Source organism: Scophthalmus maximus, chromosome 15, assembly GCF_022379125.1.
Source record: "Scophthalmus maximus strain ysfricsl-2021 chromosome 15, ASM2237912v1, whole genome shotgun sequence".
NCBI lineage: Eukaryota > Metazoa > Chordata > Actinopteri > Pleuronectiformes > Scophthalmidae > Scophthalmus > Scophthalmus maximus.
Genome location: NC_061529.1, coordinates 12,200,329 through 12,228,322, shown reverse-complemented (window position 1 = coordinate 12,228,322; position 27,994 = coordinate 12,200,329). Strand labels below are relative to the sequence as shown.

General features: G+C 44.2%; 1 protein-coding gene across 4 annotated transcripts; it reads right to left on the bottom strand.

Moving 5' to 3' along the window:
- Window positions 1–5: 5 nt before the first annotated feature.
- On the bottom strand, window positions 6–27,978 carry tmem63c (transmembrane protein 63C). 4 transcript variants are annotated; one of them, XM_035610934.2, is made up of 25 exons: window positions 27,585–27,978; window positions 25,849–25,947; window positions 25,649–25,755; window positions 18,484–18,709; window positions 15,401–15,480; window positions 13,805–13,892; window positions 11,931–11,968; window positions 10,983–11,125; window positions 9,985–10,036; window positions 9,750–9,858; window positions 9,304–9,377; window positions 9,108–9,188; window positions 8,900–9,020; window positions 8,559–8,692; window positions 8,254–8,376; window positions 7,042–7,195; window positions 6,840–6,946; window positions 6,091–6,177; window positions 5,936–6,001; window positions 5,654–5,816; window positions 5,441–5,546; window positions 4,742–4,909; window positions 4,544–4,656; window positions 4,379–4,453; window positions 6–3,933 (listed from the first exon to the last, which is right to left on the bottom strand). In XM_035610934.2, the coding sequence occupies exons 4-25, from the start codon at window positions 18,691–18,693 to the stop codon at window positions 3,703–3,705; spliced, it is 2,523 nt and encodes an 840-aa protein (XP_035466827.2). In that variant the 5' UTR covers window positions 18,694–18,709; window positions 25,649–25,755; window positions 25,849–25,947; window positions 27,585–27,978; the 3' UTR covers window positions 6–3,702. The 4 variants fall into 4 exon arrangements, with proteins under 4 accessions (XP_035466827.2, XP_035466828.2, XP_035466830.2 ...); XM_035610935.2 differs by lacking the exon at window positions 27,585–27,978 and adding an exon at window positions 27,102–27,521; XM_035610937.2 differs by lacking the exons at window positions 25,649–25,755; window positions 25,849–25,947.
- Window positions 27,979–27,994: the final 16 nt, after the last annotated feature.

Genomic DNA, 27,994 nt, shown 5'->3' with positions numbered 1-27,994 from the left:
ATGAGTGGATTGAGATGAATTCATTTTAATTTCAGATCACAAAACTTCACTTTTGACAGATGAAGACTTTTAGCCTGACAAAGATCACTCTCAAATGCAGACAGTTCCTTGACTCTCCCGGAGATCTAACAACCCACATTTGCAGCAGGCTCAGATTACGAAATCACGTACTTATACATGAGACACACATTAAGAGCAAAAACAATTGGACACATCTGGAAAGCCAATGTCCACACCGACCTCGGATGGCCGAGCCGACAGTATATGAACAGACGTGACAGGATACAATAAAACTGAGCACGAAAATGGACAACCTCCTCACAGGGACATCAGAGCTAAGAATACTCAAATGAGCTTTATTCTGCATTTTTTCAAAGGAAAATACGTTTAATGATCTGTGAAACAAGCTTCTGGTAGAGAAAGCCACAGGAGATGCTCTTTGATGTTTTCTTTTTTTCCAAATAGATTTTACTTCATGATTCTCTGCACTGACCACTTTAAACCTCTCTGCTGCATGCTTTCATCCGTTTTATACAGCACAAGGAACTAGAATTAGGTTCCTTATAAAATGAAATAATATGTCATCGATTTTATGAAAGAAAAACTTTTTTTAAGTTTAAAAAAACTTATCATCGCAGGCATTTGATTTTATATGATTAAAGTTATAATAAACGCTCTCAGACTGAACACAAAACAAACTTAAATCCACTACTGACCAACGTCAGTATGTCATCTGTTGAAAAAGGATTGATGTGAACTGATCAACAACACCGTTCGCCGTCTGTCAACTGTACTGAAAGACAAGACAAGGGAACTACAATCAATAAACAGTCTTTTTTTATCCTCAACATACAGCAGAGCATCCTACAATGGTAAAAGAAAACAGCAGCTGATTCGAAAAGGCACCAACAAGACACGATACAAAAATAGTTTTAAAAAAAGACACAAAACTGCTGTGACATAAAGAAACAGTATGTAAGCTTATTGTTGAGCTCAACAGTTCATTCTTGACCTTGGAAACAGCAGTGTGACACGTCTCTGCCCAAGATCGACTTACTTAACTGTTACAGAGCTTTCGACCATGTCACACAGTCTTTATTAGCAGATAACGTTTGTCATAGAAACCCAATATGTTGGTCAAATTTTAGATTCATGATCATTTCTTGAAAGTTCCAGAAAAAGCAATTAGGCGGATCTCGAGTGAAAACTGTTTTCAAAAATTCATACCATCATGGACAACATCCTTCAAGAGCACAGAATAATGATCAGTCTCTACATCCAAAGATATGTTGCTAACTAATCTTCAAGTGAAGACTGCGTGATATGATCCAAGCTTCAGAAAAAGGTAGGAAGCAGCTCTCGTATGAAGATAGTTTTGTTAATGTCTCAGTAGAATCATTTCACTGTTTGTCTGCTGACTAATAAAATTAAATACCCAGTGACTGTAAGTGAAAATGAGAATCACTACCTTGGGTCTGTTGTTGTGTTTTTATGTCTTGGTTGTTTCCTCGCTCTTATATTTTCAGTCCATGCAGCATATTTCAGGCCATGCTGGATTGTCACACAGGAGTTTTTCTTTAAGGCACAGCAAGAGACATGAAAACAAAAACAAACAAAAAATACATCCAGTTTCATGAGAAAACCTTTCATCCGACCACGCGGAAATAAAAACAACCCCAAAATGCAAAACTTGCAAACCTACAGGGTGACTGCAAATCAAAGAGATCAGCACATCTGAAACTTGACTTGATGGATATACTGTAAATGCATACATAATTTATACAACATAGTTAACATGCAGTGGAGTGCCACACAGAACAGATAAATGAAACAATGAAATAATGGTGCTGTAGTGTTAATTTTTACTATATGTAATTGGGACATTTTAGCACAGAAACATTTGAACATTGTACAAATGAATATGAATATATTATAAATTTTAGACACAATGGTAACAGAATACTTAATATATATTCAGTATTTTTTACAGAGGGATAGTTCATTTGAGATTTCGCATAACTAGTCGAATTGGATTTTCATTTCAATACAGTCCTGCAGTGAGAGAAAGTTTCAGTCCAGGGTGCGCATCTGATTTTTGAGACTTGATTTCTTGCGTTAAATGAAGATGAGAGGAAGAATAGATATCCGTCAAATATGAAGCTACTGACAGCAGGTAGTTCACTTAAAACTTAATTTACTTAGCATAAGAGTTCCTGCCGATGTCAACAGGAATCCACAAAGTTACTAATTGTCTCTGGCTGTAGTCTGGGTTTACCGCTTCCACCGTTTCCAGTCTTTAAGCGAAACTAAGGTATCTGCTGGCAGTGGCTTTGTACATATTGTACAGACGTGAGTCTGGTATTGATCTTCTCATCTAACTCAGAGCAAGAAAACAAATTAGCTTATTCCCCAAAATGCTCAACTATTCATTTAAAAAATAAATCAAATTCATCAGTTTTAATAAAAATACAATCATACACAGTCAAGACAGCATAATTAGGGAATACTTTGATTAAGATGGCGCAATCAGAGCCCGTCTTTAAAGCCCTGTCCACTTCCTATTTATCCCATTGTTGCAGACGAATTTGCCTGCAAAGGGGGTTGCAAGGCAGTCCTCGATGAATTGGAGTGGAGCTAAACGGCTTTTCACCTGCTTCTAGACAAAAAGGCCCACATTTTATTCTAAATGTGGCAAATAATTCATAGTATTGAACTTGTCACGGTGGCTTTAATAACTAAACAGGCTCTTAAGATATTTTTAAAAAGTGTCTTGTAGTGTGTGACATAACAAACAACTATATACTTACAGAAAGGTATGTCTATACAACTGAAAAGGTACAAATCTGATCATTTTGGGCTACAGCTCCCCCCCCCCACACACACACACACACAAGAGAGGAAGTAAAGTATAAATGATCTGGGGCAACTCTGCAAAACCTTCGTCAATCTTGTGTGGTCCGCGCCACCGACCCAAAGCACAAAATCAATGAAACCCCAAAAAACAGTAGCAAAAATAGCAACTTTAAATCGATGATGGTTACAATAAGCTTCAGCTGCAGTCAAGCTGCTTGTGCCTCCGTGGAGAGACTGTACATTTATTACAGTACATCTCCGACTTACATTCGGCCCACCGTCTGTCTGCTCTCTCGCTGCAGATGGCTTCACAACTAGCGGCCCTCACCCTCAGCCTCCCTGAGCCCTGCTGCCGAGGAACCACACATCACCCGTGCCCAGACCACTCTGTCAGTCTGCCGGGGCAAGCCTGCTCACACCACCCACGCCGACGGGAACTTTCACCTCCGCTCATGTCCAAGTGGCGCTGCATGAACAGAGTTTCTCTGATAAAGGCAGTTCCACTCCAGTCACTTTCATCACTTTTAAACTTTTAACTTGCAAATGAAGCCACATAAGTACATTAACGCTGTTCTATCAAGACTGATGTGTACTTCATGTCTATTAGACATACACAAGAGATGTTTTTGGCCAAATGCTGAGTGAACATTTATGGTGATGTTTATGTGGATCCTGCTCCTGTATTCTCAAGCTCCAGCATCATTCCTAACAAGCCCAGTCTAATCTCAGGGTGTGAGGCAGCAAAGTTAGAGACTGAGGTCAGTGGCAAAAACGCAGCATCGCAGCATTTAGCAATCTGTGTTCCCCAGGCGAAGGACACGTGAAAATCAGCTTGAGGGGGGGTTGGTTTTACTGGTAGCCCACAGGGCTGTCCATGAGCGGGCTGGAGCAGTAGGGGTCTGGAGGGTCCTGGAGCTGAGTCTCATGGGTCTGGGCAAGGTCCTCCTCACCCTCCTCTTCCTCCACCGGGTTGTGGCTTGAACCCTGGGAGCTGGCCATGGCGCCGTAGCTGTGGTGGGCCGGGGAGGGCATCGGAGTCAAAGCCAGCTCTGGCTCCAGGAGTACAGACGCCACGAACAGCTGAGGGAACCAGATCAACGTGCAGTTTATGATCGTTTCACACAGTAAATCACACATTGAATGCAATGTGAGATCCTACACTGAAGATGTAAATATCCAACAATTTGTACATGTATCAGGATTATTGTATTGTACGCAATCAGTGCAACACAATATGAACAAATGAATAGATCTGAGGGTTCATGTTCAGGATACAGTCTAAAAAAATCAATTAAATCACAAAGATTAGAAACCAATTTTTTTCACCAGCACTCAAACACACCTGCCTGAAAAACTAATGCTAATAGTCTTTCAATGCAAATCTTACAGAGAGGACTGAGCCTGATGTGACATACAGATACGATGTACAAATACATATGCTTCTGTGAACAGATTGAAAAACATCTAAAATGATCCTGTGTTTGAGTGGTGTACTGGATAAAAGTAGAAACATGTGTTACTGTACATTGGAGGCGGTGGTGGATGTTACAGTGCTCCTGTCGGCATCAGTGAATGTCCCCTCTGCTGGCTGATCAGACATCTGAAACAAAAGGAAATAAATCTTGTTCACTGAGTATTCATGCTTCTTCAGGTGAGCATGATCTGACGGAGTCGTAGCAGAGCTGCTGACCTGGTAGCTCATTGACTTGTCGGGTCGCTTCCTAAGGCACAAGCGGAAGAGCGAAAAGGTGATACAGGAGAGCAGGGACACCAGGGTGAAGAGGGTGATCGGATGCACTGCACCTTTAAAAATAAAAAACAAATAAAAAATGTCACCTTGCCCAGTTACAGAAACAGTGACAGGACAAAACTTGTGGCGATAAAGTACCTAATTTGAGCACGGAGAAGAAGAGCAGCCAGAACATGCAGAGGAGAGGAGCCAGGATGACCTGGCTGATGGCTGCTCTGTGGATCCGCTGGTTGAGTTTGGTGGGGACGTATGCATAGTAGATGTTGTATCGGTCAACCATGTGCTTCAGGATCACATAGAGGAGACCTACAGGGGCACAATGAATCACCTGTGAGACCTCTGAACGACGTGACCGTAAGATTTTAAAATAGAACAAATGAATACAGCTACTGCACATGAAAACACGTCTTATTTTGATTCTGTTTGGATTTATTCATCAGATAAAGGCATTTGGCATTTGAAATGTAAGTGAGATTATTCGCCTCGGCCCTGCCACAGAGAAATGTTTGTAAGACTCAAACATCCACCTGCTGTAAACAACACAGGTGAAATGCACAGAGCAGCAGGGTCCGAGGTACAAGGGAGCCTGTTTGGACTGATGATTAGGCTGCAGAAGTAAATAGAAGCTTGGTGAGCTCTGGGCAGAGACAGGAGCAGAGTGGGCGTCTGGCTCGCAACTCACTGTGTCTGGGTGTCTGGGACTACAGCAGCAAATTCACACAGTCTGCATCGGACTGGCAGGCAGTAGAGGAGAGTGAGGTTACAGCATGAGAAGAGCCAGCGAGAACACACGGGGAAGACGGAGAACACAGGTAAACAGAGGTAAATGTTGCTCACCAAAGGGCGTAATGATGGGACATGTGATGCTGTAGGTCATGGTGACTGCAAAGATGCACATGGTCCAGGCGTACTCCAGGCCAAACTGGAACTCGTAGGCCTGACTCTGCAGATACAACAACAGAAAGAAACCCGCAACCACAGTGAGCTTTTTCAATTTCAAATCAAGGCTCACGTGAAAGCACTGACATTAGCACGAAAGGCTCCGCTAACCCGCTTGACATGAATCCGCTCGGCCTGGGACTTTGCGAAGCAGAGGCGGAGGGCGTACACCGTCAGCGCCGGGATGCGAAGCAGCTCCATGGATGTGCCAATCAGGCTGGACGTAATCACATAGTTTACGAAGAAGGCTCCGTTGTCAGGAAGAAACACACACCTGCACCAAGAAAACACTGTTGAGTGCAGGGCTGCAACTGACATATCCCGTTAAGATCCGTAATTCTCTTGGTACATCTTATCTCAAAAGAAAGTTACAAAACAAAAGAATAAGCTTACTGGAATTTGACTTCCTTCTCATCCAGGAAGTTGACGTCAAAGAGCCAGGTGAAGAACAGGTCCAGACTGCAGAAAGATGTGAATATAAAAAAGGACATACTTGAAAAAAAAAAGGGGAGAAATTAAAAAGTGGGCAACTTGCTTTGTAAGCATACCTGGAAAGACCAAGTGAGGGCAGTACGATGACCATGAAGACCAGCAGTAAAAAGCACTTGTGCATCGTTACTTGGTTCTCACCAGATCTGAAACATTAAATGACAGACGCGGGATCATGGGAACATTATTGTGCAATGCATATTTAGTTATAAAACACCATACACTTTCAAAATAATAAATGCATAATGTGAAATAATGTAGCGTTAAGTCAGCTGACTTTACATTAACAGGACTGTTGGGTTCATGAGCATGAACTACACGTTTCACTCCAGTAAGCAGTTGATTTGAATTCGTTCATTCGCACATCACGCCTGCACAACACGTTTGTGGGGGGTGGTTATGTAAAGACAGGGTGCTCATAGGTGCAGCATGAGGTTGTCTCCTTGTGCACAGCTGCCCTGCTCCTCCTCCTCCTACTAGTCACCATGTGCTGCTCCTCCGCGCATGGTGACTACAGTGCATATCATTATCCTCACATGGAGATCTCTATGACAACCTGCCCAGAATAACAGTGCAGGCAGAGTGACAGAGAGAAAGGGAGAGAGAGAGAGAGAGAGAGAGAGAGAGAGAGAGAGAGAGTAAAAATGAGCAAGAGGGTGAAAGAGAAAAAAAATAATTGAGATGAAAAATGAGAGAAATGCTGAGAGTTGAGAGGAAGACAGGCAGCTACACATGAAGAGTCCATTTGAAGGTAGGTATTTCCATTTCAGAGGAGAGAGGAGAGCGGCGGTCGATGGCTGGTGAGTACCTGGTCCAGTGGGACTCGAAGAAGGCTGAGTAGTAGACGATGAAGGGCAGAAGCACCGAAAACGCCCACAGCAGGAGGGTTGGGAAGAACTGGGTAATGACAGGGCTCTGTATTGGAGAGCGAAATGGTTAATTAATGGCACCGAAGCGGTTCAAAGTGAAGCACCAAGGTCCCAACGTTAAAATCAATCTCAAACTCTGACCCGCAGGCTCTCCATGGGCTTGGTGACGTTGAACTTGTCCATGGTGTTGACGATGATGGCGGGAGTGGTGAGGAAGAACAGCAGCAGGAAGAGGAGGATGTTGAGGAGGACACAGCGGAGCCACCAGCGAGATCCGCACACCGACAGGTTTTCCCTGATGTTGGGAGAAATAGTGGGCCTTAATGCACGGTCACTCAGCAAAACAGACAGGACAGTTCAAACACTTCTCTCCCCTGACACGCCTGTGCTGCATCTCTTTGACAAAAGCCAGAAATAGCCAGGTGGGCCCTGTCTTCTCTGTGACTTGGTGAGTGTTTCCACTGCACTGGACCGGTGAGCAGTTTGGGAGCAGCACACTCCAACGCACAGTTTTAACGAAGGAGCTAGAGTCCCTGCTCAACCCCGCAGCCTGCAGCTGCTGCAGAAGTCTATTTAGTGCAGAAAACACATTCACATACAAAAACACACTGCAGCACAAACACTGAGCTGATCTCTTTGCTTAATCTCCCATACATATGCATCACTCACTTGTTACATAATCTCACAGAGATTCATTTGCTTTCCAAGATAAGAAACATGCAGAGTGGCCTTGTATTCAATCATGGATATGAAATGAGCTTTACAGGGTATTTGAGATCTACTACAACACAACAACAACAACAACAACAACAACAACAACACACTTATACGTCATGAAAGTTGATGTTGGCTATTTTGATTTTCTTAAATTAATACTGTAGCGCAGTGCTCAATGAAAACATAGGAACAGTAACACTGTTAAAAGCTAAGTTTCACAGAAGAGCATTATTAAAGCTCACAGAAGTAGCCATGATCCCCAAGTTTCCAAAGATACCAAACATGTCTGGCCCCATTACATGGAAATGTGTCTTAATGATGAATACGACAAAAATGGATATTACACTCAAAATCTCTGTTCTGGTTTTCCAATGGGAGCTCTGGTTTCCTCCCACAATCCACTCACATGCCAGTTTGGTTAATAAATTGTTTGTGCTGTGGGCGTAAATGTGAATGGGGAAAGTTTACACCTCCGTGTGACCATGCACAGGATCAGTGGGTGTAGATAATAGCAGGATAGATACAGTATCTAGATTCTGGGGGTAGTAAAGGAAATTCATGAAGAATATTGGGACCACTGAGGTTTAAAAAGCACAACAAGAAAACCTCAGATTCCCACCAATGGTGTTAACTGACCAGATGATGTCACTGGGAGCAGGTGCATATCCGACCCCCCAGTTGTGAGACTGCAGCACAGTGGTGATGCTGGACTGCTGGGGTCTGCGACGGCAGCGCACGCGACTGTAGTCCTTCACAATCCTGGAAAGCAGAAAAGATGCACCAGAGGGTTTGCCGAAATCTGCACGAGGCATCAAAGACGTCTCATGCCTCCTTTCATGCCTCTCCGTGAATGTTATGGCTGCTCCCCGCTGTGTCAGGGTTTATGTGGCGAGAGGCCCTGACAGTCATAGAACCTCAGTGTCACGCCGTTGTTTACTCACACTGCAGTCATCCTCTCATCACGAAAAGTCACGAAGGCGATGCCCAGCCGCTTCATGGAGATGCGATTCTTCTCGGCATTGAACTCGTCCGTCCGCTTCTCCTCTAACTCACTGTAGTACTGCTCTGCGTCCACCTGCAGAAAAGAAAGGTCAGAGAACACATTACTCGCTGCATTTTTAGAGGTTCCCAGACGAACAGTGGCAAGAGATGCTGTTGCAACATTAACCTACATTTGGACTGCAGTGCCATCCAGTGGCAATATGCTTTCTGTGCAGCACGACTATGAGTAGGCTACACAGAGAAAGACGTGCACGTCCAAATAATGCTGATTAAAATGTACCTTCTCAAAGCCGCAAATGTCGCAGCAGAATATCTGAGCGCACGGATGGGTCTTGATCATGATCTTCCCCTCCTTTTGCGCTTTCGTGGCAAAATACAGCCTGCCCTTCATCGCTTTGCGCCTGCAACAAGCAACATCCTCAGACAAGAGTTTCGGTCTGGTAATGAACGGAACTGTGTTGTCACCAATCTTCAAAAAGTTACTGTACCTCTCAAGGTCCAGCCTCATCAGCTTGTGGACATCGAAGCAGAAGCGGATGTCGGTGACAGTGCAGCTGGGGTAGGCCTCACTGGGGAACGGAGCAGAATGTACAGATATAGTGCATGTACATGGATGTGCAAATAAATAATGTGCAGGGCTTCCTCATTACAGTAAATAAAAACAAGCGCGGTAAACATGCGTACTGTAAATGTTTGGTGATGAGTCCTGGGTCGGAGATCTCTCTGGGTATGGAGGTGATCATCAGTGTCCTGGCTACCTGCAACACATAACATAACTGCGATGAGTGCTTATGTTCTGATTAACTGCAACACCCCACAAATCTTATCAAGTCGTTTGCCATAAATACATTTTGCAGTACAGCCTCTGGTTTCTTTCCTTTATTATCCATTTTGAGGCCTTGAAATCTTATTTTTTTTAGGAGGAGATCTCACCTGTGATTACAGTGAGGCTCAGTTTATTTTAGCAGTTGATCTGTTTCAAGGTTGAACTGGAAAAGGGTTGGAATATTTGCATATTTTCAGAAAATAAGACTTAAAAGATATCTTAAATGGAGAAACTGACTTGATAAGATGTTGATTTGCAGTGGAAGAATACTGAGTTTAAACAGCATGATGTGATGGACAAAGACCTTCTCGTCTTCTCTGTACTCCAGCCTTATCGAGTGGTGAACCATGCCCAGCAGCGTGATGATGAAGTAAACCAGGGCAAAGATGCTGTGGAGCCACAGGAAGCTGTCCCTGTCGGACACAAAGAACACTGGTGTAGTTGAAATGCATAAAGAGAAACCAGTGGCGGTTTTTATTTCCCCACGTTTCTGTGATATTTCATCAGATTGGAGGTCATTCGTGCAGTGTTACACTTACTTTGCGCTAACATTGGCCAGAGTTGTTCTTCCAAAGTTTTCGGGACTGTCTCCTATAGAAATAAATGAAACTTGACATGAGAGCGAGACATTTTAATTTTCTAAATGACTTAATGGAAACTCCTCCTCTTCTGTCTGGAGGATGAGGCAACAATGAAGCAATGCCCCCCCCCCCCCGCCCTTCCAATTTCAATGAAATCTGTGTCACCCCAATGACATTTTTACACAAAATTCAAACATCGCACTCGTGCCTAACTCGGCTGTTTTAATTGGGACACCCTTTGTTTGCCGTCGCCATGGCAGCCTGTCAACATGTGATGGCTTATTTAAAGACGAGGGTGACACACTGGTCCATAAGATTACAGTCAACGGTAATAAAAAGGTTTCTGCGGACGGCCCAGCTCCTCGTAGACCCTATAATGGCTCCCGCCTTTGTCCCATTACGGGATGGCTTACTCAACACTTCCTAGGCACACGACTGCCAAAAGGCATTTCTGCTGCTATATAGCAGCTGGTGTTGTGCACCGTCCCGCCCCTGACACCTACATGGTTATGTTGAGAGGAAATGAAGCACTTTCTATTCCTACAATCTGACTTGGGGAAACAGTTGATGAATTGCCACTGGTATGCTACATGTAGGAACTCCCATTGGATGAAGTGCAGCCCTTGTGCATGTTTGTGTTGAATAAGTCGTTTTACTATTGTTTTATAGGTCAAGTTAAAATGACCCTTCAAGTTGATTTCAGATTTGATCTTATACAAGTTTTGCAAGACATTTTTTTTTTTTGAACCTCTGCTTTTACCACCGATTGTTTAAAGCTAAATTCTGTTCCTTCAACCAGTGAATCCCTTTTGGTGTGTGTGTGTGTGTGTGATCGTCTCTGTGTGGCCTGGCCTCTCTCCCTGTGAGGTGCCCCATGCGCGTCTCCTGAGGTTAGGGATATCCTTTGGGATTTCTAACTGCTGCCTAGCCGGACCATCATATGAGGACCAAAATACCCAGGAGGTTCCCGGAAAAGTTGACCGGCAGGATGACGGCCAAAGACAGCAAGCAAACCACCGTCATGAGCAGGATAATGTGGCGCTGGAAGGACAGGTATGTGACGGCATCGATGCCACATTTACTACGGATCTCCTCGTCCCTGCAGACAGAAAGAGAAGGAGAACGTTCACAGACCCTAAGCACCTGAAGGTCCAAACTTTCGACACAATGTGGCTAAAAGAAAGACGCTGCAAATTGTTCTTCAGGTGTCAGTGATGAAATTTTCACTTGTGCAAATGTAATAGTAATCTGAGGGGTTTTGATCTGAGCCCAGTGCATGCATGAAGTCATGTCCATTGCCAGGACAAAAGCTCCTACAGCTTATACCTCATCATGACTAAAACTGTGGCACGACTTTTTGATGCCAGAAGCTGTGGTTACCAGGCGGGAGGTTCAGAAAACCCAGTGTCGTAAAATGGAACCAAAAAAGAAAAGACAGAAAGAAGAAAGAAAACATGAAAAAAGGGAGAAGAAAATAGGTGTACGCTGGTCTCATGGCAGCCCACACATCGAGAAGTCGCAGGATGGGTTTTGCACTTTCCCAAGGATCTTAGGGTGAGCCACTGGCATGAGAGCTAAAAACAGAAGCACACAAACTCCACAATAATACTATGGAAACCAGGGACACCATGGAAAGCACTTCTCTTTTTTTTTTTTACAAGCGTAAATCTGTTGTGTGCAGTCAGACTCTAGCGGAGTGCAAATATTCAACAGGAAACCATGGCACCAGTGGTCACATGAGCCCAGACTCGTTTGTTTTTGTAGCTAAATGAGATATAACACGAGACTTTACATTTAAAAAAGTGACATCATGTTTGAAGACGGAGGGCCAATAAAAAGAGGATGGAAGCCTAGATGAGAGAAGGGTAAAATAATTACAGGGGGCCACTGCTTTGTTTACTTACTTCATATGGTAAAGAGATGAGAGCCACGAGCAGAAGCCCTGGAAGGAGAGGAGGATCATAAAACATCCAATGGTTTGGTTATCAAAGATAATACACGGCATATGTATTCGAGGCTGTGCACGCCACATCTGGCTGACTAGCATGCATCTAGTATTTGCATAGTAATGAGGTCGGGCAGAGTGACATGTTTAATAGGTCTGGAGCAGTAACCACTTTACTGCAGCCTCAGCGCTGTGTAGGCACAGGGCGATGACACCAGTCTGACTCTTTGTCGTATAAGTCTGCCACACAGGTGTCATGGTGTCACAGACAGTCCAGCTGAGTCGTGAAACTTTCCTCCTACAACAGTTGCTGTAGGAGGAAAGTTTGTTGGCGCGGTCGAGTCAGACGAGCGGACTTTATTGTAAAAGTGCAGCGAGCAGCACTTCCAGAGACCGTGACACCTCGCTGCATCGACTGTAAACGCATGTGTACATGATGAGGAAGCCTGGCAGACTGGCTGACATTAGCGGTGTTGTTGATTATAGCAGTCTTAAAAGTGGAACCTTTAAAAAAAATAAAAATTTCCCATTTTGCTCTCTCCGACATATTTTGCATCGTGAAGACAATTGGACTCTTCTCCTCAAATACTATGCTTCTTTGCCATAATTATACTATTTCAGAGATTCTGTTTGTTTGTTTTTAAACATGAGTGATGCTGTGGAGCAGCGTCAGGATGAGCACATCCCTTCATATGTTCTACCAGCATGTGCATAGGATGCCTAACGCACGCATGTGGGGGGTCATACCATAGCATCACTGCCATGGTGGGGGGTACAAGTCAAATGTCATCGTCAAAGCGGAAATAGACCATTTTTTGCCTTAAAATTGTCATTATAATGTTAGAAGAGAAACAGAAAAATTACACTGTCTGCGCTTGTATTGGTCCCCACAAGTCTTGCGTTCACCGTGTTTTTCTCTGGGCCACCGGGACGCGGCTCTGTTTGCTGTGCATATCATCGTTCATGATCGCTCTCTGTGTGCTGAGCCGCGGCGGCAGGGCAGCGGTAAAATGGGGAGACAGAGGAATATTTTCCATTCTGTGGTACGGAGCTGCTCTCGGCTAATCTCGTTCTGAACCGCAGCCGAGAGCGGCAGGGCGACAGAGCCGGCTGCTGCGTAGGGCGGCGGGGGGAAAGAAGCCACAGCACTGAGTGGAAAATATGAAATGTCTAAATATTACTATAGCTTTTTACTCTCTTTATTTGGCCGGCTTACTCTCTTGTAGAACAGTTTTTTGAGATGTAAGCAGAGCAGGCTCTGGTAAAACCTCCAAATTTCTCATAAATATTAATTCTTAAAACTGCATTGATTGAAGCTTTGGCCATACGACACTGACACATGTGATCATGTTGGCAAACAGTTACCTGTCTACACACACACACACACACGACGAAGGGGGTTAGTCAATATTCACTCTCCTTTGACCTCTGGTCTTAAAAAAATACTTCATTTTCACTCTGTAGTAACTGATTTTCTGCAGCTAAATAAAAGCTTATAGTGGCTTTATCAGAACTTTTTTTTGTCATTTGATTTTAGTTTGAAAGCCAAAAAAAAGACCAAAACAAAGAGCTAAAAGACGGAACAAAACCCCCACACCATAACGCTGAGGGCAACTGCAGCGTTGGGTGCCAATTGATGGTTTTTGATTTTATGAGGTAATGAATGCGTTCAACGTCTTTGTTAGACCTTAGGGACACCGTAAGAGTCACAAGCTGAATGTAAACAAAAAAGTCTTGTCTTTGGGGAGTTCAATTCGGAAGCTTTAATTGGTATGAGAATAAATGATGGGTTCCTTGGTGCTTTCAAGAACTGGTGGAAAACTCAGAACTCACCATGTCCTTGGTCTCGGAGTCTGAGGGGCTGGACTCTGAGGGAGATTTCTCCTTCTCGCTTGGTTCTCCATAAAACAGGGATGAGAGACTGAAGTGGGCAAACAACACGCACACAAAGAATCACAGCATTATCACACCGACTGTGGCCTGACACGAAGTTATCAGCACATGTGAAGGAGATCCCAGCTGAGACATACAGACACGTAACAGGCTGCCACTGCCGCAGACAGTCCTGTTACAGCGCCGGTCTGACATCAATCCCCGTGCGCATGAAGACGTAAAACACATACAGTTTGGTCAAATCTAATAAAGCCAGTGTGATGATTGAATTTCTGGATATTTCTCTGTGGGCTGCACCACCGAGCGTTCAACAGCGTGTCAAATTAAGCAGCATAAATGAATTAGTGCGAGAAAGGGCCGCTCGGCAAAACACACAGATGCTGCCTGCCCTCAGGTGCCGTGAAGCAGCCGTCGGTCAGGCAGAACTGATCAGGCCCACACTTCAGTGGAGAGGGGACTCAGGTCAAGTGGAGGAAAACCGCTGCAGACTCTTGCAGACTGCTGCGTGAACCTGGACTCATTTTATAACCATTGAGGTATTTTGAATTGATCAACAAGAAATCAACTGCAGCGGATTCCTTCTTTGATGAGCAAGTAGGTAGTATTCTATTTTTCTTTATTGTCATTACAATGTTTAAACCAAAACTATTGTATTGTCTTTGTAGCCAAACTTATAAAAAACAAATGTGTATTAATCCTCAGCTGAAAATAGTCCCAAATTAAGACATTGTTTATTATTTACAGCGCCAAGCTGTTTTCTGAAGTAATTACCCTCAAAAAACCATTCATATTTGTGAGACTTTTCAAGCATTTATGTCTTCAATAAGAACCACTGGACTTGGGCGCTGAGAACATCGTCGGTTTTGGTCTTTTCATATCATTTGTTGACAATAAAACCAGTCTCTTAGCCTTGTAAATTCTTTATCAAGTGAAAATGCCAAATGTTGGCTGGTTCCAGCTTCTCAAGAGGGAGGATTTGATGTTTTTCTACGTTTTATGTGATTGTAAATTGAACATCTTGCGGTTTTTGCTCTGTTGTTCAGACGAAACAGCAATAAAAAAGACGGCACTTAGGGAAACTGTCTAAAACAAATCACAAGAATAATCAATAGTGAAAATCCTCAAGAGCTGCAGCCCTGAACAGAGTGATATTTTTTCCATCTAGACCAATGTTCATACATATGTGTGTGTGTGTGTGTGTGTGTGTGTGTGTGTGTGTGTGTGTGTGTGTGTGTGTGTGTGTGTATGTGTCTGTGTTTTTGTTTGTGTGTGTGTCTGGCTTGTATGATAACTCCATGGGATTCAGTTTCATTGTGATCATATATATAGAGGGTATGAATCACTCCAACATCAACATCAACAGACGGCAGTGATTTGCTTTCAACGCAGTACCACGTCCACTCAGCAGAGGGAGCTGGAGGCAGCAGTATCAGGACTCAGGAGCGGTTCTGTTGAGACACCTTACTCCATCTTAAATGTTGACATGGCACACAGTACCCGATTCATCTGTGTGAGGAAAAAGGGGGAGGGATTTACCTGTCATTTTCCATCAGCAGAGCCAGGCGGCCGTAGTCCCACGCAGCCTTCCTCAGACAGGAGAAGATGAGCAACAAGAACTGTAAAACAAAATCAGGCACATGAATGCAGCGCTCCTGGGAATCTGATTCACACCACTGCTGACACACTCCGTGTCCTCAGCTGCTCTCGGCGTAACATCGTCCACTTCCCTTTCCATACCGCATGATTTGAAAGCTGAGGCCCATCTCTGCATTCTCATGAAGAGGAATAATAGACGGGTTCGAAATGCAGCGGCAATAATGAGCCGTTTTCTTTCTTTAGAGTAGTACATGGTTGTCTTGGAAACTACCAGCGAGTGGTCAGCATGCACACCCCAACACATGCTGGCCACTAATGATCAATGAGTGTAGTCGATAGCAAGAATATATTCAGATAGCCTCCATTCTGAGCAAATTATAACTATTCATCACATTATAATAGAGGATTTATGCGGAACAGCCCTGGTTAAATATCTAAGAGCTTAATTGGAACCTGATGGACGAATGTCGACGAAATGCAAATGGAGCAAAAAGTGCAGATGAATATTTGATTTTAATGATAGCATTAAATCATTAATGTGTTTGAGTTCAGAAAAGACGTGCGGTTAAGTGGGCAGGGATGACGGCCACGTTGATAAGAAGGGAAGCTCCCGTAAACGTTGAGATTCATTCTTCGACGATCTCAAGCCTCGCGTAAACAATCAGAGAGACCTTGAACTGATGCTTGTGGATGAATAATGAGCGTGTGTTCACATTAGCAGTCGGGCCTAGAAGTCCTTCTCTCGATAAGAATCTTCACATTATCTCATTGTTTCCTCAGTGTCCATCTCTTCCCTGTAGTTAGATCTTATTTCGTGTTGATGCGTGGGCACGCTCTCCTCAAGTCCCACACAGATGATTTATTCTCTATGAGGATGGAAGCGATGCAGAGGCGTGAGCCCGTCACCTGAGGGGGTTGGGTGGGTGGGTGGGTGGGGGGGGGGGGGTTCAGACTCTCGCTTTGACGCTCCCTTGTCGTTAAGACACAGCGCTCGACCCTCTGCGTTGTCCTGGCAACCAGGCAGCGATGAAATGAGCCAATTAAAAACATGGAGGTGGCAGATTGAGAGTGACATCAGTGCAGAGATCGAGCTCGACGGGGCCTGGCAGAGGGAACTGTTCAGTTGACAGCTGAAAGTGGAAGCCCATTATTATCTGGAGACAGGAGGAGAGATACGCAACTCTGTTTGTAAACAGTGCACACACTGCATTAAACAGTCTGAAAGGAGAGTCATGTGGCTCTTGTGCAAATGAACATTGTCCATGAGATGCACAGAGCAATTAGTTGTGAGCGTTGTGTATTCAGGCACGTCATTATATGAACTAAAAAAGCTAAGGTTGAGGGAAGAAGTCGATAAAAATAAAGAGCTCCAAACATGGATTTCTTCGGAGGTTAATTTGGGGTAAAGGTTACTTTTTTGGAGATTTCCTGATTACATAATTTTTGTGACATATACCGCAGCTCATTCCTCACAAAAAAATTCCTGGATTTATTGAAGGGCACCTCCATAAAGTTGGGGGATTTGTGAGAAATGGAATTCAAAAAACAAAGTCTCAGCAGCGTAGGCCGACATATCCTCAGCTGTAATCCCAAATATGGGTCAAGCCCATAACCACGTCTTTGTGTCCGTATTGTTGATCGTAGGCTGTCACAAATTTCGAATCTCCAGATCCATGACGAGATAAGCATCATCATAATTAAACATGGTAGGAGGAACAGGCATTACCTGCTGCAAATACCATATCTACAGCATGAATATCCTACTTTCATGAAACAGTGGACACATACTCAACGTCTGAAATAATGTACTGTACACACTTGACATTGGCCTTTCATTGATTTAGATTTAGAGATTGGGTTATTGTGAGGGCAATCATTAAGGTCAGTTAGGACCCGGGGTAAGGTAAATGGACTGCATTTATAAAGCACTTCGAGTCTTAATGGCCACTCAAGGGGCTTTACACCAATTCATGCACACATTCATACGGTACTTCTTTATCACACAATATTCACACACTGCCAGCACAGCCGTCAGGGGCAACTAGGGGTTCAGTGTCTTGCCCGAGGACACTTCGGAATGTGGACTGGAGGAGCCGGGGTCCAAACCCCCAACCTTCCAGTTAGTGACCCTCTCCACCTCGCATTGGGATTAAAATGAAAAAGATTAAAGTTATATCCAGGCACTTGATATCGAGGGTTGAAGTAACAGATATACCTTTGTCTTTGGAAGCTCCTCACAATATAGTCTTTAAAAAAGAGCATGTGTGTGTTGACATGTTTCCAATACACAGCATGTCAGGATCCATGTCACACTGCACTATCACTCCTGATGCTGCTGCTGTTCTTCATTTCCATCAAGAGCAGCGTGACGTGCTTTGAGGCAGGATGTCCATTACACACCACACTGACCATGTAGCACGTCTCGCTGTCTGTTTGGATCGGCACTCTTTATAATATCTCAGCAGGGTGTCGGCAGTTTGGATTTATTCAAAGACCTCGTAGTCAAGCTGCAGAAAAATACAAGGAGGCGTTGATCTGGAGATGGACCACCAGCTTCCTGTTGAGAGTCAGCAAACGTGGTTCTAGCTAGAGCTGAAGTGGTTGTAGGTAAACAGGATCCTTTTTTTATTTTGAGTAGTTTTAAAATATTTTACTTTTATACATTTTCGGGGGGTAAAAGGTACAAGAAGTGACCATTTCAACTTTCTCAAATTTGAAGATTTTATAGTTTTAACTGATCATCTCTCTGGTTTTTGGATGGTCGTTAAGATGACTTCTGATGGGCAATTTTATGTATTTTTGCTACCATGCTACGGATCAAACAATAAATAAAGAACATATTCATCAATATTATAGAGGGAGGGAGGCAATATAATATTTCGAGAAACGTTTAATATTAAATCCTCAAGACATATGTCAATTGGCTGTGGCTTTTCTGAAGTTTTTGTAGAAATTGTGTATATTATTGTGAATATTAGTGTGTGTGTGTGTGTGTGTGTGTGTGTGTGTGTGTGAGTCTGTACCATCCAGAGCACCACATTGATGGCGAGGACCGTGGGCACCCCACCAAACGGCAGGCCCTGGAGGACACTGCTGCGGGAGTGGGAGCGGTAGCATCTCTCGGCCGTGCTGTTTTCTTCCCCGAAGGTTTCCAGGAAGCTCAGGACACTGAGCTCCACAGCGCTCCCCTCCACCGGGGGCGCTCTCGTCACAAACAGCTCAGAGTGCGCCATCAGCACTGGACCATACCTGAGGAGAAACAGAGGATGAAACGTTAATGATAAACTGTTGTGCCAATGTCTCTTTGGCTTTCTTTTAGACTTAGACACACCTGTTGAAGCTCTCAGGTCACAGCAGTCACTTACAGGATTGACACACTGATTTGAAATGCCGTCACCATGTGGGACCAATTTTGAGATTATTTTTAAATGCTAGCGTCCAATCTGCTGAATACCCACTCAGCCGACACAATGGTTCTGAATGGAGCCAAAGAGTAAAAGTGTGGTGGTGACAGTAACCACGGAAATTGAGATGTAATGGACTTGTTTCTTTTCAACGTTGTTGTGACTTAAATCAGACAAGTATCAAGTACACTCGCTTTGAGAGCAATTATAATTGCATTCACAGGGATCCGTTAAATGACCACCACAGTCCATTAGCAGCCATTGATCTGTGTCTGCATTTCTTTATCCGACAAATGGAAGTGAAGACGTCACGTGAAAGAAACAAGCTGATTGGAAGACAGATTTATTTCTGACTCTCACAGGAAGATGATAACAAGTCCATTTAACCATGTCGAACAACAATGTAGTTCTGTCGTGAGAATGAAGAGACTCCATGTACAGTACGAGAGTCAAGGCTCAAACTGTGTTTGAACAGCTTGTTGACGATTGGCAGTTATGACCGTGTTCCGCGTGTTTCCCCGTTGTCATTCACACTGCCCTGACCACAGAGTGCAGGCCTGAACCATCTGTCCTCCAGCAGCACACACTCTCCCCGCTCTTCGATCAATGCAGTCCCCGATCCCAGCTGCTCGGCTATGGTGTGCACCGCTCGCTGAGCAAACAGTCGGAGAAACTGGAGCGGCAAACGCGGAGCGCTGACAAAGCTTTGCATCAATACTGGGAAATCTCCAGAGTGAGAGGCATCAATCGTCAGATTCACCCAACAGTTTTATTCTCAGCCACGCTGCAACTGTGACAGGAGGGCGTTGCTCCGTGGCAAACGCGGTGTTTGGTCTGCAGCTGAACAGTGAGTGGCTGCCAAAACTGCATCACAGTGCTGCTCTCCAACTCCCGCAAGGGGCTGCGGGCTAACAGGAGAGTGAGGCGAGTGCGAAAAGGAAGAGGAGGCCCAAAGCCGCCAAACTGGCACCAAAACCCCGGTGTGATTTATCACTGCACCAGTGATGCCACTTCCTGAGCAGCTCCATCACAATTTGTTTCCGAAGCCTGTACCGAGTGGTGCTTGCCGTGCAACAGGGACCGCAGCAGGACGTTCCAGTGTGGGAGGCCAGCTGATCAATGGCAGTGGTGCTGGACTGCTGCACATCAGGCCGCCAGAGAGCTCTGCTGAACAACAGCCGTATAAAAATACAAACCAGAAGTCTTTCAGCTGCTCTTTCTGCGCCACTCCTTCTCTCGGTTCATGTTGTGGAGCTGTATAGCTTACAGTCAATATTCAGATACGTAACATCCGAGCCTCCCTATGGACACGACTGGGGAGGATTGGACGTATCCGAGCCGTCCCCCAAGATCCATAAAATACACAGGGCATAAACTTGCTGCCCTCACCGAGTTCATTACGCTGCCTTCCTCTGCTGATGATGAATTAAGCCATCAATATGGACAAAAGGATTATTAACTACTTGGGCTTACAGTACAGGGAGAAGGTAAACAGTTCCCCGAAGAAACAATGAACACAGAGACACTGGCTCTCATTAAAGGGTTGATTAGGTGAAGATTTGTGTCCTTCTGGAAACACGTCTTCAGACAAACTAAAGGACAAACTGACGAAATGATTTACAGGAAGGACATCAGTTCTGTGATCAGGTCTGAACTGTTTCTTTCAAGATAATGCATTGCTTGCGTTAGCACTGTGGTGAAACTGTAGGTAGTATCTTTTTTAGAATTAATTTAGTCATCAGTCATAATGATATATACAGTATATGGCTGCAGTAAAAAAGGAAGCAATTCGGTGCCCATTTTCATTTTCCTGCGATCCAAAGAGCAGCTGTGTGAAATGTGCAACAGGAGCTAAATCCAACAGACACCGTGCCCTTTGAGGAAAGAAAAACACGACTGGCTGTGCGCCGGACACACAATGACAAACTTCGACATGCAGACACTTAAACAGACCTTTATCGGCTCATCGAGCTGCTTCCCCTCTTGCGTCAGACGAGTCCTTCACTTTTGATCACTGCCGGCTGCTAATGCCAACAGTGTCACTCCTCCTCTCCACCTTAGGAAGAGTGCAGGACGCCGAAGGATGCTGTGGCGTGGTTCTCACACAGCAGATGGACAAACGTCACCACATGACTCAGCAGTTTAACCACGAGACTCCATGGGTTTTATTCCTCCTCGTAAACCACCGTGCTCAGAGGCGTCCCGTGGCGTCCATTTCTCCTCCAGCACATTCTGCGGAAAATCGTTCTAATCCTCTGCTCATTTCTCTCCTCCTCATCCCTGCATCAGGCTTCCAAGCCAACGCAGCAGATTACAAACTGACGTTTGGCTTGGGAAGCAGTGTTGTGCCTCCCGCTGGCAGCATGGGTGAAATCTCTCTCATGTGCCCAGTGAGACTATTATGATTACAGATGCTGAAGTCAGTGCTGGAGCCGCAGGCCGTTGATGAGATGAAATGTGCTTGAGTTTGAGTCAGGCAAGCAGACAAAACAGGGGAAAGCTGAGAGAGGTAAAAGCTACAGTAGACCAGGTCAGCTAATCTGCTCGCTGCACCAGAAAAAACTGCAACAGCTGAGCTATCTGTGTGTGTTTGAGAGAGAGATGCAGAGATCATCCCTGAGGTGACTCAGACCAAACAATTCAATTGCAAGTCAGAAGATCGATAACTCGCAATAAAGCCTGATTCAATCAATCTATGATTACTCGCTCACAATATTTTGATTAAATCAGCTTCCGTTGTAGCTGCGCCATGCGCCACTAGGTTGCTGGCGTAACCAACTACACAGGAGAGAAGACCAAAGTCACCAGGCTCTATTGTCTGGGAACACAAGTGTCTTTGTACCAATACCTTCAGCTCGATGTTAGAATAAACTTCACCAAAGTCAATAAGAATCATTCTCCTGATTGCCTTGGATAACTGACGCAAATTTCAAGGTAATCCAGCCAAAAGCTTTCAAACATTGTTAATTAAGAAAAAAAAAAAATATCAAACCGCTTTTAATTAAATGATTAAATCCAATGGCTGATGACATGCTTCAGTCTGGACTGACATCCACAGATCCATCCATAGCTAACACATTGGAGAGGGGGATGACATGCAACACAGCGTCTGCCTCCACCACTCACCTTTACCATCCTCTAAACCTCTTTCCAATATCACTTAGCAAGTGCTTCCTCATGCTGACATGAAGCCGGATCTATGTCCTCATAAAAAAACAAACATCTTTATAATTAAATATGTTTCAAAGGGGTTGGACCCTAATTTCCAGCTGTACCAAATCCTAATCAACACCATAAAGCATTTGAACGACAGCCTCTGAAGAGCCCTCCCATCGTCAAACTTTCAGTTGAGACGAGATAAATTACACAACCCGTCGCCGGGAATGAGAGAGAGAGAAAGAGAGAAATGGTCCTGTTTTGCGAGAGAAATGAACCATAAATAAAATGTGGACTTACTCTGACCTCCAAGCCTCTGCACCTAATCTACTGCCAGACACTGTGAGGAGAAAAAACGACATCTTGCAATTACCATGAATAAAAGAATAAAGTGTTTCGGAACTGATGTTGTCTTGCACTGGCTGCGGCCTTGGACTCCCCTGCCACTGTTGTGTTTGTGTTGGCTAATACAGTGAGGCAGTCATATCCACAAATGCAGTTAATTTACATTAATCTCTTGTGTTTTCAGACTCTGAATCCTGGAAATTTTGGAAATTGGGCCCGGACATTTTCCAGAGTTTGTGAAAAACGCAGAAGAAGGTTTGTCCGGGGCAGACGCGTTCAAAATAGCGGGCAAAAAATGCCGGATCATTCAGGCGAGGGATGGCGTCTAGGTGGAACGCCCACCCTCACATACAGCCCCTCTGGAAAAGTTCAGGAAATTATCCGGATTTAAGTGCATGTCTGAAAGCAGCTTATTTTGCTTTTTATATTCATATATCCATGTTATACTACCCCCGTAGTTTTCCATCAACACATCAAAGACCACCTGTGGTGTATTTGCGATGCCTCCATTTCCTGCAGGTCACAGGTGCCGTCGGTAAGCCCTCCAATAATCCACACGGACCGGAGACCGAATCATGGTTCAATAAAGTCTTAACAAAGCAGAGCTCAATGGCATCGACAGCACACTTGCAAAATCACATCAAGGTCTCTAGACTTTTCCAGCTCATCAAGTCTCTCATTACATTACACTTATGCGGAGAAGTGTGTGGAAAACCAGAACATTACGTGCGTATGTGACTGTTGAACATCTCATTCTTAAATTGTGGGCGTTAATGTGCTGACACGACTGCCTCCATCGTTCTGAGGAAGCCTTTCCACAAGATTTTGGAACATGGGCTTTCCTTCCAAGCAGATACACAAAGCCATAGAAAAGTAGACCAACCAACTTATCCCAAAGGTGTTGGACAATGTTGGTTTCATATTAAACTAGGAAAACAGTGTCTTTGTGCAGTGGGGCATTGTCCAAAACACTCACCACAAAGTTGGAAGTACACTATTGTTCAAAAATCAAGATTAAAGATTTATTTTCCATAAATTGGAACTGAAAATGAGTAGCAAAAGCTATTAAAGTCAGCCAGAATTCGTGGACAGGAGTGTTTGGCCATGTACGCTGTCATTTGTTAATTTGAAGGTGTGAATGCATCTTATTCTCAACTCTACAGGGGCTACAGGCCTCTGGTGTGCCGGCTCAGATTGCAAGTCGGTGTTGGGGGATGTGGAGGGGGCAGACCCAGCCTGAGGAGGGAGAAAGGGGCGGAGGTTTTTAAGCACAATCTGCTCACCACCTGCTCAGTGGAGAGGAGGGGAGGGGGCTTTACTCTTTTCACAGCTCACTCTCTCTCCGTCGCACGACGACACACAATCACAGATCACTGACGTGCGTCTGCTCGGGGGGCACAGTGAACGCAGCACCCCCCCCCCCATTTAGACTGAATGAGCCACAACATGACACGGAGAGACGACTGCGTGCTGTCTGGGCCCGGTCCTCATTAGGATCCATCTGGCTGCAATGAGGGCTCGAGTCTAACATGTGTGCAGGAACCAGAAACTGTCAGATCTGAGTTTCCCCTACATCTCTTTCTCTGTCTTGCTACTTCAATTCTTCAAAATGTCTTAAGGTCCCAGTCAGATTGTCAGGTCAGTTAATTAATAAAAAATGTGGTTGTTTTGCAGCTCCATCTGATGCGTTTTAGTTACACGCCCTCTTGACTCCACAATGCTGCCAACCTTATTCCAAAGCATAGCATGAGTTTAAAGGATTTTTTAGTGCTTTTGATTTATTAATGCATTGTCACATTTACATTGAAGTTGTGTGACACAGTTGCCTGCGGGGACGGTCGGTATTGTAGTCAAGAAAGCACCGAAATCTGAGATTTGTGAGTCAGCTGCTGAGCAGCAGTGTTTATAAGGTCTCAATCCAAAGCCTTTTTGTATGAGTATTAAGTCTCATACTGAAATGAAATTAATGACAGACACCGGAGGAGATCAAACTAAAAACACAAGGTATATGCTTTAGGGGCAGGTATATAAAATGGTCCACAACTGTGAAGGTGGGCTGCTCCTAATTATTTACATTATTTCTATTATCTGTAATTATTTTCTCAAATGACTGATTCATATTTTCTGATCTTTAAACAGCGCACATACAAAAGGCACGGTCAGTATAAGATGCGTGACGAACGAGAGGGCGAGGTCGTCTGACACCTGCGTATGTCAGCCAACATCAAATGCTGCTTCCTGGTGTTACAGTGAGCTCATGGCGGCGCGCACTTCGCTGGTGAGAATGTGTGTACGAGACATGAGTGGCAGTGCTGCATGCACCACGATCACGGCGAGGGACCCCTGTGGAATAGCAGGGAAGTTAAAAGCAGACCTAAAAAGAACAAAGGGGAGTCTGTGGAACATAAGAGCTGTGTTTGGATGGCAGGTGGATTAGAAATGGAGGCTTTCATGGCTTCACCACGTTTTCATCCGCCGATTGTCCAGTTACGATTGTATTCGGTCCTCAGTGTTTTTATTCATAACCAGCAACATGTGAAACGTGGTCGGGGAGATGAGTCACAGAAATACATCGACATATGATGCAATCTTAGTTTTGTTTCTGTCTGAGAGACAAGGGGGCAGATATACAGTATCCACCTGTAGCAGTGGGGTTGGGTGACATCATGAGATATATATATATATATATATATATATATATATATATCACGAGAAAATCTTTTAAAGCTAATTCAGGCTCTAAGGTATGTTTGTGGTAACAATGGAATTTTAATAACAACCTTGATTACTCAGGTGTTAATTTCACTAGATTAGAGACAAACACATTGCTGTTTGGTTTCTACAAATCGCTTCTTCCTTGAATTTCCACAACATTATATACTATTTTACTAATAGTGTGAAATAAAATAATACATATACCATGAGAGACCCTATTGTATAATCTCACTGTAGAGATTTAATGCAATATAATCAATTTTAAAATGAGGTCAAGAAGTCAGGTTCAACAGCTCCTATGTGGTTTCATATTTGATATTCCTGGAGCTTAAACCATTAAAAAGAAGTGATAGCTCATAAAACTAAAAAGAATATTTGAACACGCCACTTCACTATTTGGTCTGTCTGTTCAGCGGGAGCTTTCCACCTGCTCAAAAACAAAAAAAAGCTATTCCCCACCGATATGCAGTTTCATCAAAAACTTGCAGTCCCATCTCCATCTGGCCTTCCATTTTTAGATGTTATGCGTTTGTGAAGATGTGGTTCACAATGTTAGGTTGTGCCCTACTGTATCTCGCAGTGGTGAAGAATTCTTCAAAAGATTCCTGGATCCAGATCCCAAAATGTTATCACACGCTACCATGGACGAGACGATCGTTGATTTCAGTAATCCTGCTAACAAACAAACAGACAGACCGGACCAATCACACACAAATCCTCGGACAGAGGCGAACGTTCGCTTACGATTTTCTCAGAATTGTAACTCACTGTTCTCCTCTCTCGCTCAGCAGCCGTTAGAGGTTGTACAAGCAAACCACATCCATCCCACGACTGCGAACTCTCCTTTCAATCTCAGCTCGGAGTCTCCTGAAATATTAATGCACGTGTGATTCTTGAAGATGACCGGCATACATCTGTTGCTCCCTGTTCCTGGGAGACTTTACGGTGCACTCTTGCTTAAGCTGTCGCAGATTAAAATTGACAGTGATAGCCCACTGAAACGTGAAACATGTTTCACCTTATAAGCCCCCAGATGGAACAATCCAATTAAAAAGGAGTCAAATCACAAGCCCCAGAGTCAATTACACTTTAAATATTTGATAAAAGACTTCAATTTAACACTGTGCAGGAGTTTATTACCTGCACTCTGGCACTTGAAAACTAGATGTACATTAATATACTTTTGTTTGATTAAAAGATTGTGTTAAAGTTTGTAGTTTGTTCTTTTGTTTAAAGCATTTTGGTCATATTGGATTAATTTCCAAGGGATTCCAATGTTTACCAGTTGTACAGGCTACTAATGTTTTACAGTGACATTTGAAACCTACAGGGGGAAGGAAAGAAGTCCATTAACATCTTTAGATGTCTTTTAAAAAAGCCTCATGTCTGTTTGTGGAGGCTTCATAAACGGGAGGCAAACAGGATGGAGCTCCTCTCTGATAACAAACAAACGACACTAATCGCCATCATCTCTGCCGAGCATCCTCGGATGTGATGAGCCGTGTGTGTGTGCTCGGACCTCAGCTGACACATGAGTCAGAATACTCTCTGTGTCGCCCTACATTAAAATCCATCTAAATACCTCATATCCCATTTTCCATCAGGCTACGAATAATAAGACCTTTATTCTTCAGCATGCTGCCATGCAAGAGCAGTACAAATTTAAAAAAACATGATAAATATGCATTTTAAAGGCCACTTCCTTTCATTATAGTCAGGTGCAAGTGGCGGGAGGTGAGAGTTAACTTCCTCTGACCACACTGTCGAAAACTGCATATTCACCCAGTGGCCTGCATAAAGCAGCTGTGACCTCACTTCACCTGCAGGGATATAGTCTAAAACAGCATGAAACCTCTGCCTTGCACAAAAAAAAACCTACAGAAGAGTCATCACCGTGGATTCAACAGATCAACATGCTGGCTCAGTTGGACCAGTCAAGGCTTTGTGCCTACCTCAATCCGACAGACAACAGAACAACAGCAGAGTGAAGGCACGAATGGAAAACCTTCAACATTTCTTACCTGACAAATGTGTGAATCCCCAAATGTCAGTTTATCGTTTCACCGCCCCCCCTGACTCCATGAGGAACAATAGGTGTTGACGTGAGAAGAAAAGATCTGTTTTTGGTTGTGAGGGTCTGACACGTTGCCAGAAACAGCCTCATCCTCACCTGCCCAGTCACAACGCAGAGCCACGGTGCGTTCGCGTTACAAAGCTGGAATCTGACATTCCACCTTCATCATTGACGTTTTGAAGCGTTTAAAGCTGAGAGAGGAGGAGGTTCTCTCTCTCCAATCAGGCGATGTTTGTCGACTCTCGTTTACTGCAGCACCCACACAGCTGTCCGCACATCCGCCTTCCTTTCCGCCAGCTCTGTAACTTGATCAGAAACGTTTGCGCAGAGACTAGCGCCAATAAACCGCTCCGGTGCGCCTTTTAAATCCATAAACGGATTCATGAGAATATACAAAAAAAACAACAACAACAATAATCACAAAGCTCACCATAGACAGGGTCCCAATCGCTGGCGTCTGGTGATGATGGAGATACGGGTGCTGTGTGTTTTCTTTCATCCACCACGAACAAACAAGAGAAACTCCCACCGACTCAGGGACCGTCTGACAATGAAACACCTGCCGTGGAGGCGGAGTGTAGGGAGCGAGCTGAACGGCAACATTTGGATTTCATCTCTGATGTTAGGGATATGCGAATTTCCTCGGATCAAGACTGGTATAATATTGTCCTCAGTAATCCGTCACTTATTGAGCGGATCAAATTATGATGTGTAGTGTTCCTATACAAAACAATTATCACAGCGACACATAATAAATCCATATCAGTGATATGACAGCCCTCAGACACCAGAGGTAGGATGGGTGAGGATGCATTGCCACCTACAGGTAAACTGACCTTC

Coding starts and splice junctions, on each gene's coding strand:
- tmem63c (XM_035610934.2), bottom strand. CDS start 18,693: ATGGCGCACTCTGAGCTGTTTGTGACGAGAGCGCCCCCGGTGGAGGGG. Junction 15,481..18,483: donor TCAATGTGGTGCTCTGGATG/GTACAGACTCAC, acceptor TTTGTTTTACAG/TTCTTGTTGCTCATCTTCTC. Junction 5,547..5,653: donor AGCGGATTCATGTCAAGCGG/GTTAGCGGAGCC, acceptor TTGTATCTGCAG/AGTCAGGCCTACGAGTTCCA.